Source organism: Camelina sativa, chromosome 9, assembly GCF_000633955.1.
Source record: "Camelina sativa cultivar DH55 chromosome 9, Cs, whole genome shotgun sequence".
NCBI classification, from domain to species: domain Eukaryota; kingdom Viridiplantae; phylum Streptophyta; class Magnoliopsida; order Brassicales; family Brassicaceae; genus Camelina; species Camelina sativa.
This window is the reverse complement of record NC_025693.1, coordinates 35,374,834-35,388,694: the sequence shown is the minus strand read 5'-3', so window position 1 is coordinate 35,388,694 and position 13,861 is coordinate 35,374,834. Positions and strand designations below refer to the sequence as shown.

Sequence of the window (13,861 nt, the reverse complement as noted above, 5' to 3'; positions counted from 1 at the left end):
ATCTTAATGAATGTATACTGACCAGAGACACCCAGATCTTGGCTTAGTTTCTTCTTTGCCTCTGTCTGAATCCTAGCATTTCTATCAATTATTTTCTTGAGCGATCCCTCAGTGGTCTCTAGATCCTCATCCCACGCATTTTCTCCAACATAAGAACTATCGTGGACAAGTGTTCCATCAGGCCCTTCGATAAACCTTTTTAGTTTCAAGCCTTTTGGTGTTGTTTTCCTCCACATATTTCTCTTAAACCTGAAACACAAGCCTAAATCAGAACATTCTAGGAAATCAAATAAACAAAAGTTGGTTTAATCCTCCCACCCTTGACGCTCTACATGCCTCCATAGCTGAGCAAGTACTTACTTTTCTATATTGCCAGGAGATGGCTCGGGGATCAAAGCCTCCATAAAAGACTCTGTTAATTCTTTTCTTTCTCGTTCAATCCTGGGAGCTTGGATGGCAACATAAACTCTTTGACAAGAAAATAACAGCGCAAAAGCATATATCACCAAGGCAGCAAGTCTTTTACCATCCCAGTTCCTGATGTCCTGAAACAAAATATTAAGAATCTTCATCAGTCTCCAAAACTCTGCTTCCGTTAGATCAACAACATAAGAAAATTAGGAAACGATTGTTCCTCAATGTTTCAGAATACAAGCAGAATAGCTGAAATAGACTTACCTTCCAATGCTCCCACTTGTTCCAATCAATAAAGGAAGGCACTGTCTCAGTCTTAAAACGAGTCAACTGGTGCTGGCCCTTCTGCACACTATCCTTAACTTGACCCACATAGTCATCCACTCTCGCAGTTGTTTCTTCCGAGTCAAACCCAGTTTCCTTCTTCACAGACTCTCCAATGTTCTCCCCTATCCTCTCCGCACCAACGCGAAGAGACTGCATCAATCTAACCCACGAAAAGCCTCCGTCGTTGTTATTAGACGAAGACCCACCACTACTTTGAGACGCATGAACTCGAAAGAGCTGTTTTTTCCGGGTAACTCCTAGTCCATACTTGGCCGGAAACCGAACAAGACCAGAACTTTGAGGTCTTTTCAACAATTGACTCGATGAAGAGATAAGCGGATTCGGCTTATACGAAATTGCAAACTCCATTAATGAAACGTTAAAGTTCAAAAGAGAACAAAACCAGTCGCATTTGAGGATTCTCCCGGTTATAGAGCTCTCTCTCTGCTGAATTTACGGATATGGTAGTGAGAACTAACCATTCGACTCTCCGGCAAGGCTTACGCTTCTCTCCGGCAAGAAGGTTTTATCTACACTGATCCGTCGTCGTTGAGCTTCTCGTGCTTTTTTAGTTTGAAGGAGAAAGATGATGACGCTTAAACTCAGAGGCTCGAGCCCTAGTAAATATGTAACTGGGCTAGGCCCATTAAGGTCAATATCCGATTCCATGTAGATTCCGATTCCGATTGATTTTCTTCCACTAGGTTTTGATCTTTTTTTTTGTGCAAATTTGATTGATTTCTCCGTCAATATGATCTCGGTGGTTTATTTTAATTTATGTAAATTCAAATTTTATATCAATTTTTCTAAGTGGTGTAAAGTGTAAACTAATACAAATTTGTGTCAATTTGATTGAAATGATGCTAAACAAATTAATTAACACATCATTTGTTATATTTGATGTTAAATTATTTATTGTGTCATTTGCTAATAAATAATTTCAACGAGTCTCATTTATATTTTTGATGTTATCCTACTATATTAATTGAGAAGTACAAAATTAAAAATAACCTTAAAAAGTGTAAAAAATTACATATAATTGCCATTAGAAATTGTTAAATAAAGGCTAAAACTGGTGAGACTATAAAAGATAATTAGTAATTATTAAAAATTAAAAATCCTACTATATTAATTAACCAAAATTGCGGGGTTACATAGATAATCAATTCATTTAATTTAAATACATAAACCAAAAAATCTAAACCAAAAAAATATTCCCTTAACAAAATCTTTATCCTCTTAACAAAAAAATATCAAGCCATGAATTCTTAAAAAGCTAAGTTCTTTCAAACGTGTCTATAATCAAAGGTTTAAACTATTTATTCATTGTTACAGCCTCAGTTTTTTTTTATGTCATTTTTTCAATGAGCATATTAAAAATTGAAAAAATTGCTAAGATTCTAAACCAACAATTAAATCATTATAAATAATTTAATTAATAAACTATTTTTGCAATTTTTTTTAAAATAAAATATTCAGCCCGCGGTCTACCGCGGGTTACTACCTAGTTTAATAGATGTAAAACAACCTTTGTTTTGTTGTAAATCTACTATTCTTTCACAGTCCTAGAAACCTTCCATCTTGAGAAGACGTGGGATACCATGACCATGGTGATGAGTTGGTAGCAGTAGTGAGATGATTTCGTAGAAAATATATATCTAAAAAATAAATAAGTAACAAAATTTTTATAACAAAATATGTAACTTATTGAATAAATTGATTATTTAATAATTTATATTACATAAATATTGTTTTAAATAAGTATTTTTCTGTACCAAAAATTATAAATATTTTTTTAATTATTGTTTTATAGCTTTCTTAATTCACTCCAGTCTTCCACTGTCTAAAAATGCAAAATATATATATATATTATTTAGACTCAGTTATAAAGATAAATATTATCCGAGATGATTAATTCAAAACTAAAGATGCTTTTTCAATATAATTGATGAAGTCATATATTAAAAACATATGGGAGAAATGATTCAATTATACCAATATAGGTGAACCAAAACCTAAGTTATATGTATTTACAAATTCACAACAATTTGTTTATAAGAAATTAGTATAACATATATAAAATAGAGATATGTTAATTAACTATATAATGATAAATGATACATGATTAGAATAATATGAATAAGTGAATAATATATAGGCAGTAGTACTAATATCACAACAATTTGTTTTTAATAAATTAGTATAATAACATATACTTATAAAATAGAGATATGTTAATTAATTATATACTGATAAATAATACATGATATATTAATAAGTGAATAAGATGACGACGCTTAAATTCCAAGAGGCTCGAGCCCTGGTAATTACATAATTGGGCTAGGCCCATTAGAAAAATAAACCGTGGAATCCAAGGAGAGATACAGTGGCAGAATGGTAATAATAGTAAAGAAATTTCTTGGGGTGTTGTCCAAGCTGGTTTTTATATAATAGTGGTCTCTCGCTTCTCGAAAGATCCACCAACTCTCTTTTTATTTTTCTTGTAACGTTCGATCGATCATCTTGTCCGTCTTTCATTACAGCCACTCATGTGAGTATATTCTCTAATTGTTTCCCTTAAGATTCTTTCCTCTTAACGATTCCGATTGATTTTTTTTTTCTCGATTAGGTTTTGAGCTAATTATCTAGATCTGTATCTCCTACTTTGTTCGATTTCTCCGTACAGTGTTTTTATCTTAAAGAAGAATCAACTATGGCGACGAAGAGAAGCGTTGGAACTTTGAAGGAAGCGGATCTGAAGGGAAAGAGTGTGTTCGTGAGGGTTGATCTCAACGTTCCTTTGGATGATAACTCTAACATCACCGATGATACCAGGATTCGTGCCGCTGTTCCCACCATCAAGTATCTTATGGGAAACGGATCTAGGGTTGTTCTCTGCAGTCACTTGGTATGACATCTCTCTTCTCCACTTTCACTTGCTTGCTTGAATTTTGATCTGATCTGTTTATCTCTAGAGCCATGCGGGAACGATGAATTTGGTTTTGATTGGATGAATTTGCTTAACTAAGTAATTGACTGTGGGAACGATGCAATCAAGTTATATTCTGTTAAGTTCATGTGGTCAGTAAGATGATTCTAGGAATTATTGAATATTTCTGATCTCTGTTTTATGTTTTAGGGCCGCCCCAAAGGTGTTACTCCAAAATACAGCTTGAAGCCTCTTGTGCCGAGATTATCTCAACTTCTTGGTGTTGAGGTTTGTTCTTCTTCTTCCTCTAGGTTTGCAAGGTTTATGAACAGCAGCCTTTAACTACTCTGTTCTGAACTCTCTCTCTCTCTATCTCTTGTGTTAATAGGTTGTAATGGCAAACGACTCTATTGGTGAGGAAGTCCAGAAGTTGGTTGCTGGACTACCAGAAGGTGGTGTTTTGTTGTTGGAGAATGTGAGGTTCTATGCGGAAGAAGAGAAGAATGATCCTGAATTTGCAAAGAAGCTTGCTGCTCTTGCTGATGTCTACGTTAATGATGCTTTCGGAACTGCTCACAGAGCTCATGCTTCCACTGAGGGAGTTGCCAAATATTTGAAGCCTTCAGTTGCTGGTTTCCTCATGCAGAAGGTATTTAAATTTTGCGTCATTATAAGGGTGTCTTCTTAGATGAGTCTCTTTATTTACTGATCAGACTAATTTTTTGGTTTGTTGTGTCTAGGAACTTGATTACCTTGTCGGAGCTGTGGCAAACCCCAAGAAGCCTTTTGCTGCCATTGTTGGAGGCTCAAAGGTTTCAACAAAGATTGGTGTGATTGAGTCGCTCTTGTCCTCAGTTGACATCCTCCTGCTCGGTGGAGGTATGATTTACACTTTCTACAAGGCACAAGGATACTCAGTCGGATCTTCCCTTCTGGAAGAGGACAAGCTTGACTTGGCCAAGTCACTCATGGAGAAGGCAAAGGCCAAAGGTGTCTCTCTCTTGCTCCCAACCGATGTGGTTATTGCTGACAAGTTCGCTCCCGATGCTAACAGCAAGGTAACTGTCACATTCATTGTGGTTGGCTCTCAATGGGTCTTGAATGAAAATAAAACCTTTGTGCACTCATCTGGCCTATTTAAAGCTGACACAATTATCTAACTCTTGCAGATAGTGCCAGCCAGTGCCATCCCAGATGGGTGGATGGGTCTAGATATTGGTCCAGACTCCATCAAGACATTCAGCGAAGCTCTGGACACAACCAAAACCATCATCTGGAATGGTCCCATGGGTGTTTTTGAATTCGAGAAGTTTGCAGCTGGAACTGAGGTATGAGCAACTAAACACACATAAACCCCACTTACCCTTTTTATCAAAATCCATCCGTCTTCAGCATGTCTGTTTGTTGACCAAAGAAACCCAACTTAACTAACCCAATCTCTCTTGTCTTGTTTCACCATCAGGCTGTAGCAAAGCAGCTTGCAGAACTAAGCGGAAAGGGAGTAACCACAATCATTGGAGGAGGTGACTCTGTGGCTGCTGTCGAGAAGGTTGGTTTGGCTGACAAGATGAGTCACATCTCTACCGGTGGTGGTGCTAGTTTGGAGCTTCTTGAGGGCAAGCCACTTCCAGGAGTTCTCGCTCTAGACGAGGCTTGAGAAACCTCACGTTGGATTTCTCCTCTCTTTTGTGTTGTTATATGTATAACAAGTTGTCTGGTTTTGCTCATGGCCAGACGAGCAAGCGATTAGTATTGTCGGCTTGAAATTTCTGTCTGCGGCTCTGTTTCTTATGAGTTTTTAGTTTGGGGCCTATTTTAATAAAAAGAGCTGAAACTCTGATTAGCAGTCTCCTCCATACTTGATCAGTTGCATAGCTCGTCGTTTCATTATATTCTGGATGCTTTATCTCTTGGCTACATATGTTCATTTAAAACAAAACATGATCGTTGTAAAACAGAACATGATCGTTAAGGACGTAAGAGATTAGCTTAACCTGTGAGTGAGACAAAGATTCGGGTTCCATTTCCATTACAGTTAACAACTGAATGAAAGTTATGTTCAGAAAACAGAGTAATAAAAAGATGTAATGGAATCGGTAAAATGGAGAAAAACAGAATAGCCCGGCTAGTTACGAATCTCCGGCCCAGTGAAGTCATTTGTCCCACATCGAATGAAAGCAATATTAGACGTCGAAGGATTCATGTATAAAAGAATCAAATGGTTCTCCATACTGTCTCATGGAGCCATGTAGTGAGCACAGAGCGAACTATTCTTTCGCCTTTTACTAAAGAATACCGTGTGCTCTCTACGATCAATGGCATACACCTATTTTTGGAGGAGTAACTTCATTCGAAGTTTGCTCCATTATTAATCAGTTCGATAATTTTCATTAGACTTTATGTAACAAGTTCGGAATCACACTAGTTTATGTCTAAAAACAGTTTCGATGAATATTAAATTTAGACACGAGAAAGGCCCAGTAGTTGGCCCAAGAACGACATAAGAAAAATAGTCCCACATCGGATGGAACAGAAACTCGACGTCGAAGGATTTACGTATAAAAGGCACTGGTGCACACAACTTACAGAACTCATGGAGCCGTGTGGTGAGCACAAAGCGAACTATTCTTTCGCCTTTTACTAAAGAATACCGTGTGCTCTCCACGCCAAACGGCATACACCTATTTTTGGAGGAGTAACTTCACCTGAAGTTTGCTCCATTAATTCCTCAGTTCATCAATTGTATAATTGATAAATCATTTCACTTCTCCAAACTTACATAATGACTTTAGTTATGTGGAGTTTTCAGGAGTGATAAAATGACCCGATCGCTGGGTTTGACAATTTACTTCGATTTGTTACCACAGAAAATAAAGAATCCATTGTAGATAGATTACCTTAACCGAAGGTTTTCAGATCAGTTAGTGCTGCACAATTGTACCGGTTAACTGGTCGGTTGTCAAACTCTTGAAAGTTATCTGTTTTGTATGATTTTCAAGAGATAAGAGAATTACACTGGCATAATAAAGCTTTTAAACATCTATTATGAACTTAGAAGATGTGTATGAATTTATTTGTTTGTTTTGTATTAAGCATTTTTGAGTTTTCTAATTAATTACGGTGTGATGCGCCAATTTTTATTCTGTACCAAAAACCGGGACGTCTCGATACCGGTTTACCCATAAACCGGGTGAAGTCGATCCAGAGATTGCTCCGATGGCAGAAAACCCTTGACGATGAAAAGAAAGCCGTCTCCTTCCCATCTTCAGTGATTCTCTTCCATTCCATCTTTAATCGGAGAAGCATTTGAAATCTCTTCAGATCACCGGAAGTTCTGTGAGATTACTCTCGCGTCTAATCCCTCCGACCAATCCAAGTGAAGGTGGGGCGCAGTATTGCATCCCATTTCTTCTTATCTCAATTGGTGTTCTTCATCTGTTGTCAGTCATGGGATCCAATCCCCTTGTAAAACCCTAAGTTTTGCATTCTATGAACTCCCGAACAATGAGATTTGGTTTCTCACCCGATTCGCATTTGCTATGAAACCACAGATGTTATTTCGATCAGTCATTCAGTTCTATTCAAAGCCGTCATGGATGATGCAACGTTCCTACTCTTCCGGTAACTCGGAATTCAATATCTCAGGCGAGGTCATCAGTATCTTATCCAAGAAGAAACCCATAGAGCCAGCTTTGGAGCCGCTTGTTCCGTTTCTCTCGAATAGAATCATCACATCTGTAATCAAAGATGAGGTGGTCAATCCACGATTAGGATTCCGTTTCTTTATATGGGCGTCGAGAAGAGAGCGTCTCAGGAGCCGAGAGTCTTTTGGTTTGGTCATTGATATGCTCTCTCAAGATAATGGTTGCGATCTTTATTGGCAGACCTTGGAGGAGCTCAAATCTGGTGGTGTCTCTGTCGTTTCTTATTGTTTCTGCGTTTTGATCTCAGCTTATGCTAAGATGGGTATGGCGGAGAAGGCTGTGGAAACGTTTGGAAGGATGAAGGAGTTTGATTGTAGACCCGATGTGTTCACGTACAACGTGATATTGCGAGTCATGATGCGTGAAGAGGTCTTTTTTATGTTGGCTTTTGCTGTGTACAATGAGATGCTCAAGTGCAATTGTTCACCTAATCTATACACGTTTGGTATTTTGATGGATGGGTTGTATAAGAAAGGGAGAACCACTGATGCACAGAAGATGTTCGACGATATGACTGGTAGAGGGATTTCGCCTAACAGAGTTATCTATACGATTCTCATTTCAGGTTTGTGTCAGAGGGGAAGTGCTGAGGATGCTAGAAAGCTATTTTACGAGATGAAAGCGAGCGGTAACTCTCCTGATTTCGTCGCACACAATGCTTTGCTTGATGGGTTTTGTAAATTAGGTCGGATGGTTGAAGCATTTGAGCTGTTGCAGCTTTTTGAGGAAGATGGTTTTGTGCTTGGTCTTCGAGGTTATAGCAGTTTAATTGATGGATTGTTCAAAGCTAGTAGATACACTCAAGCATTTGAGTTGTATGCAAATATGATGAAGAAGAATATCAAGCCTGACGTCATTTTGTATACGATTTTGATTCAAGGGTTATCTAAAGCAGGTAAGATTGGGGATGCATTGAAGCTGTTAAGCAGCATGGCAAGTAAGGGGATTAGCCCGGATACCTACTGCTACAATGCTGTTATAAAGGCTCTGTGTGAGAGGGGGCTTTTGGAAGAGGCTCGGTCCCTCCAACTCGAGATGTCAGAAACTGAATCCTTCCCTGATGGGTGCACGCACACTATTCTCATTTGTAGCATGTGCAGGAATGGGCTGGTTAGGAAAGCTGAAGAAATTTTTGTGGAGATTGAGAAGAGTGGTTGTTCTCCTTCGGTTGCTACGTTTAATGCTTTAATCGATGGACTGTGCAAGTCCGGTGAGCTCAAGGAAGCCAGGTTATTGCTGCATAAAATGGAGGTGGGGAGACCTGCTTCCTTGTTTCTAAGGCTTTCGCACAGTGGAAACCGGAGTTTTGACAACATGGTTGAATCCGGTTCGATTCTCAAGGCATACAGGGATCTTGCACATTTTGCTGATACCGGGAATTCTCCAGACATTTATACTTACAATGTTCTTATAAACGGGTTCTGCAGAGCGGGAGACATTGACGGTGCTCTCAAGCTTCTCAATGTGCTTCAAGTGAAGGGTTTATCCCCTGACAGCGTCACTTACAACACTCTCATCAACGGACTTTATAGAGTCGGCAGAGAAGAAGAAGCTTTTAAAATCTTCTACGCTAAAGATGATTTTAGACACAGTCCAGCGGTTTACAGATCGCTCATGAAATGGTCATGTCGGAAAAGAAAGGTCTTGGTGGCTTTTAGTCTATGGATGAAATACCTAAAGAAAATATCTTGTCTGGATGATGAAACAGCTAAGGAGATTGAACAGTGTTTCAAGGAAGGGGAAACCGAGAGAGCTTTAAGACGACTTATTGAATTGGATACCAGAAAAGACGAGTTAACTTTAGGACCTTACTCAATATGGCTGATCGGGTTATGCCAAACAGGGAGATTTCAGGAGGCCATGATGGTATTTTCAGTTTTAAGGGAGAAGAAGATCCTCGTCACACCTCCGAGTTGTGTCAAATTGATTCATGGACTCTGCAAAAGAGAACAACTTGATGCAGCAATAGATGTGTTCTTATACACTCTANATCTTCTACGCTAAAGATGATTTTAGACACAGTCCAGCGGTTTACAGATCGCTCATGAAATGGTCATGTCGGAAAAGAAAGGTCTTGGTGGCTTTTAGTCTATGGATGAAATACCTAAAGAAAATATCTTGTCTGGATGATGAAACAGCTAAGGAGATTGAACAGTGTTTCAAGGAAGGGGAAACCGAGAGAGCTTTAAGACGACTTATTGAATTGGATACCAGAAAAGACGAGTTAACTTTAGGACCTTACTCAATATGGCTGATCGGGTTATGCCAAACAGGGAGATTTCAGGAGGCCATGATGGTATTTTCAGTTTTAAGGGAGAAGAAGATCCTCGTCACACCTCCGAGTTGTGTCAAATTGATTCATGGACTCTGCAAAAGAGAACAACTTGATGCAGCAATAGATGTGTTCTTATACACTCTAGATAACAACTTCAAGCTGATGCCTAGTGTTTGCAACTACCTCCTATGCTCCCTCCTGCAGTCAAGAGAAAAAATGGAAACTGTTTCTCAACTTATAAACAGGATGGAGCGTGCAGGGTACGATGTTGACTCGATGCTTCGATTCAAGCTTTTGAAACTTCATAGACATAGAAAGCAGGTCATGATATATCCTTAGGTAATGAAATGATATGTAAAGGTTTTATCTGCATCCGGATTCAGTGGCGCGGGGGTTTTGTCGAGAAGAGAAATTTGAGTTATGAATCAATCTCGTTTACCTTAACATTACATTAGAGTAGAAGAATCTCTGGAACCAGAAGCTCTTGGGGAAAAATGACAAGACCGAGTGTAAGCAAGCAGGTCAAAAGGAAAAAAAAAAACGAGGTTATACGTAAATGCTTTGTATGCTTTATTTATAGAGTCGTTCTTGAAGATTTCCTTATATTTTTCAGTTCTTATTTGTACACTGATTTGTTTTGTATGATGATGTTAAATCTCTTTGAAATAAAGGACTAAACATGTCTGAATCTCTCTGGTCTCCTTCCGAAACATGTCCCAAAATGTCTATATGCACAGCTTATCCGTATTACATCTTTCCTGCATCACTGAGCCCTTAATTGGCTTCTTCATATCGGAAAAGTAAACTGCCTGTATTACCTATTTGATTCTTCATTGTGGGCTAATCAAGATATTCTTCACAAGCTTTGGTCAAAGACAAAAGGGCAGCTGCTGAAATTCGAGCTGGAAAGGGCTTTATAAAACCCTGGCCCAGATCCATCTGACGTGGCATCGCCAAGGGCTTTTCCCAAGAGTCAGTATCTCAGAGTGGCAAAACGACAAAAGATCACAGTGCGGCCGACCAATCATGGGCCTGAACGTGTCTTTTGCATTCCACGTCCAAATCTCAACCCTTCCTTTTCATATGCCATGTCAGCTTCTTATTTTTTTGTTTTCTGTTACAGAATTTGAAGCAAAAATCTCGTTGTATCGATCACTATCACTATCCTCAGTGTTTTTGGACGCAATACTTTATATATTGATTGGTAGTATTATTCGTCTACACATCTACTGAACTGAATACATTTGCTTCACCCAATGAGTTTTTATCAACAAATACCTACAAGACAAGAGTGGAAGAAAAAAGAAGATACCGAGAGCCTAGCAAAGGAATAGCTCTTGCGGTAGTGATGTGGGGCAAAGCTTTTTTGCTGCAAACTTGTACTGCCAGGATAAGAAAAAAGAGAGTAAGCACTTCAGACATTTATTTATAACAATTCGTAATAAAGAAAGTGGAGTGTTTTTTTTACGTTGTGTTGACTGTACTTCTTTCTGACTGCAACTACATCAGATGAGGGATTCCCATGACACAACTGAAGAAGATCCTTCACGCATGCTTCCATATGTGTAGCCTTGTAGGATGTGTAATGCTCTAACGTAGCGTTCTGTAAAAACCACCAATTTAACAGGATTCAATAGAACACAGAGTTGCAATAAAGTTAACTACTGAGATAAGCAGTGGTCATACCCATGGTTTTCTTGAAGGGTGTAGTATGTGTTGTGTCAAGAAAACTGCAGAGGCTGCAACGAGTGATGGAGTGTATCGTAGCATAGCGTAATCTAACAGCGATAATTCGGTGAGATAGCAGGCTAGATACTCGGACAGCAGTGATGGTACCTAATACAACAACCAGTCAGCAACGTATATAACACATCACCCATTTCCTAGAAAGCTCATCTTTAATTTTCATATAACAGTATACCTCCTTTCCGCCTTGAGCAGCACGAAGAAAGCGCCTAACCACCATTTTTACAAGTTTAGATCAGCAAAGAACCACAAAAAAAAAATGATGACTGAAGTCAACATCAAAATGACCAGAAGCTACCTCAAGAAACAGTTTGCTGTTGGAGTTGTTAATTCGAACTTCAAGTAGTTCAGAACAGAAGACTCCATCTCCAAAAGCTATTAGAAAGCATAAAGGTTAACGACTTATTACGAGCATATATATCAAAACCATGATATAAGCAGGGTTAGTCCAGGGAAGACCAAAACACAAACCTCGTTTTTTAAGTATGTGTTATCAGTGATGTAACAAAAATCCTCCACTTGGGGCACACACACTTCTTCGTATTTTCTGGAATTCCAGTTTTATCTACTGATTAGAAATTGCATACTACAGAAGAAGAAAAAGGATGAAGCCAAAGGGTAAATATCAATATTTCTTACGATGCTATCATCATGCAGGCAACACCAAGTAACTGCAGATTTTGCTTGGTTATTACAATCCCCGTAAGATACCGATCTACATAGTTCACTGCCAAGAATAACGTCTCAGACGAAAGCCGATACTCTTCAGCAACCTATTATGAAAATCAAGAGAACAGCTTTGTAACACTTTACATTACCTACCAGTGACAATTCTATAATACGCTTTCCCCATTACTAAACTTATTGCCTTTATCAATGTAAACTTAATATCTTGCAATTAAATGAACCAGGATTCATCAAAAAGCTTCCCCCCAGGAGCCAGTCAATCAGTATAGAACGCATACTAGCATTGATGTTTGGCTGAATTCTTTCCATGTAATCCAGAGCCGGTCTTTTTTCTAACTGCAGAGAAGAAGAATAACCAAATTTTTTTAAGACGTTTCAGAAACAGAATCAAGTCAAACTGTGGCAGGGTAAAAACTACAACAATCCTACCTCGGATACACGCAAATGCTGGTAGATATCAGAAGCAAAGACACCACAAAGCTGTGGATCCATCAAGTTACTATCAATGTTCACAATCTTATCATCATTCCCAAAATCACTGTTTGATGACTCTGCATACTCCGGGAGAGCAATAGTACTGCTCTCGACCATGTATTCAACTTTGGGACTCTCCAAAGAGTCATGAGTGGATCTTAACTGATCTGATTGAGTGGGAGAGGCATCCAAGGATGATAGAGGTGGTGATGAAGATAGAAGATTAACATCGATTTGAGGCAATTCTGTGTCTTCGCAAGGAACGATTACGTTTGATTTCGCGATTGGCTTTGGAGGTAAACCGCAATTCCAGTTACGAGACAAAGTAGGCTTTGGTGGTTTCTTCAATTGGCCAATCTTATTCGAACAATGCACCTTCAGAGATGTAAACAATTCACAGATTAAAGACTTCAATTTCCAGGATAAACCCTAAAAACTACGATTCGCGACGAACAAACACCGGAATTGAAATGGAAAACAAAAACGAAGAAGAGAGAATCCAAGGTAAACTTACCAGAGTAGACGACGATGTAGAAATTTTCGAGCCAGGCTTCTGGTTTGTGATGTCGCCAAGGGGAGCACGACGGTTACTAACATCGCGGAGTGAGGAGGTTCGAGTCTTGGCTAAGTTCGGACGAGGGATCGGATTCTCCTGGGATAGTTTCCTCGAGGAAGACATCGTCCACGAAGAAATTGGAAATCTCCGGCTCGGCGTTCTGTTAAAGAATAAAACCAACACTTCTTCAATAACCAAAGTTACTTTCAATTCTAATTCACAATAACACTTCAATCGAGCTGACGTTCGTGAAACGAGAGAGCCGATATCTCAAATGATGAAGACCTTACCAAGAGATCTAGATCGAATTGAGTACAAACCCAGACTCTAAAGGAAAAAGAGAGAAATTTCAAATTTGAAAAAATGTCCAGTTAGATTCTAAACAATGGAGTCTTCGCATATAAAGCTCCTTCTTCGGGTCAACAGTCAACAACGACTACAATTCAAATTGGACCAATCAAAACCTCTTTATTTAGACACGTCAGCTGCAAAGAATGTCAATTCAAATTGAAGACAACATAGGACGACGTGCTCGTGTATATCTTTGAATAATATTTACACATCTACTTTAGACTACTATAGTCTTAAAGAAATCACAATCAGTAAGACCAATATTAAAGTAATCAAAGTTAAGGATTAGAAACTAACCTTCAAAAACATACACTCTATGCTACTATTAAACTCGTCTACAGGATAGTACATGTCATTTGGTATATCCTGCAGTTTATTGAAAACACAATTTAAATGAC

General features: G+C 38.6%; 4 protein-coding genes across 5 annotated transcripts in view; 2 read left to right on the top strand and 2 right to left on the bottom strand.

The window, feature by feature from the left end:
* The window catches only part of LOC104714252 (ATP-dependent zinc metalloprotease FTSH 12, chloroplastic), a gene marked incomplete at its 3' end in the record, with an annotated part of 7,596 nt that extends 6,279 nt beyond the window's left edge, over positions 1-1,317 (bottom strand). Inside the window, 3 exon segments of the mRNA XM_010431548.1 lie at positions 23-249; positions 361-545; positions 679-1,317. Of these exon segments, the coding sequence (XP_010429850.1) occupies positions 23-249; positions 361-545; positions 679-1,110 (844 nt within the window). The 5' untranslated portion in view covers positions 1,111-1,317.
* LOC104714251 (phosphoglycerate kinase, cytosolic) lies at positions 3,187-5,560 on the top strand. 2 transcript variants are annotated; one of them, XM_010431546.2, is made up of 7 exons: positions 3,187-3,292; positions 3,428-3,649; positions 3,881-3,958; positions 4,059-4,319; positions 4,411-4,728; positions 4,840-4,998; positions 5,133-5,560. In XM_010431546.2, the coding sequence occupies exons 2-7, from the start codon at positions 3,455-3,457 to the stop codon at positions 5,325-5,327; spliced, it is 1,206 nt and encodes a 401-aa protein (XP_010429848.1). In that variant the 5' UTR covers positions 3,187-3,292; positions 3,428-3,454; the 3' UTR covers positions 5,328-5,560. The 2 variants fall into 2 exon arrangements, with proteins under 2 accessions (XP_010429848.1, XP_010429849.1); XM_010431547.2 differs by having other exon boundaries at positions 3,198-3,292; positions 3,371-3,649.
* Positions 6,783-10,337, top strand: LOC104714250 (pentatricopeptide repeat-containing protein At1g79540-like). Its single transcript, XM_010431545.2, has 2 exons — positions 6,783-8,996; positions 9,427-10,337. The coding sequence occupies exons 1-2, from the start codon at positions 7,210-7,212 to the stop codon at positions 9,986-9,988; spliced, it is 2,349 nt and encodes a 782-aa protein (XP_010429847.1). The 5' UTR covers positions 6,783-7,209; the 3' UTR covers positions 9,989-10,337.
* Positions 10,821-13,492, bottom strand: LOC104714249 (cyclin-A1-2-like). The gene is made up of 11 exons (XM_010431543.2): positions 13,403-13,492; positions 13,071-13,272; positions 12,512-12,931; positions 12,328-12,418; positions 12,035-12,170; positions 11,867-11,942; positions 11,694-11,770; positions 11,571-11,604; positions 11,336-11,485; positions 11,118-11,252; positions 10,821-11,031 (listed from the first exon to the last, which is right to left on the bottom strand). The coding sequence occupies exons 2-11, from the start codon at positions 13,233-13,235 to the stop codon at positions 10,969-10,971; spliced, it is 1,347 nt and encodes a 448-aa protein (XP_010429845.1). The 5' UTR covers positions 13,236-13,272; positions 13,403-13,492; the 3' UTR covers positions 10,821-10,968.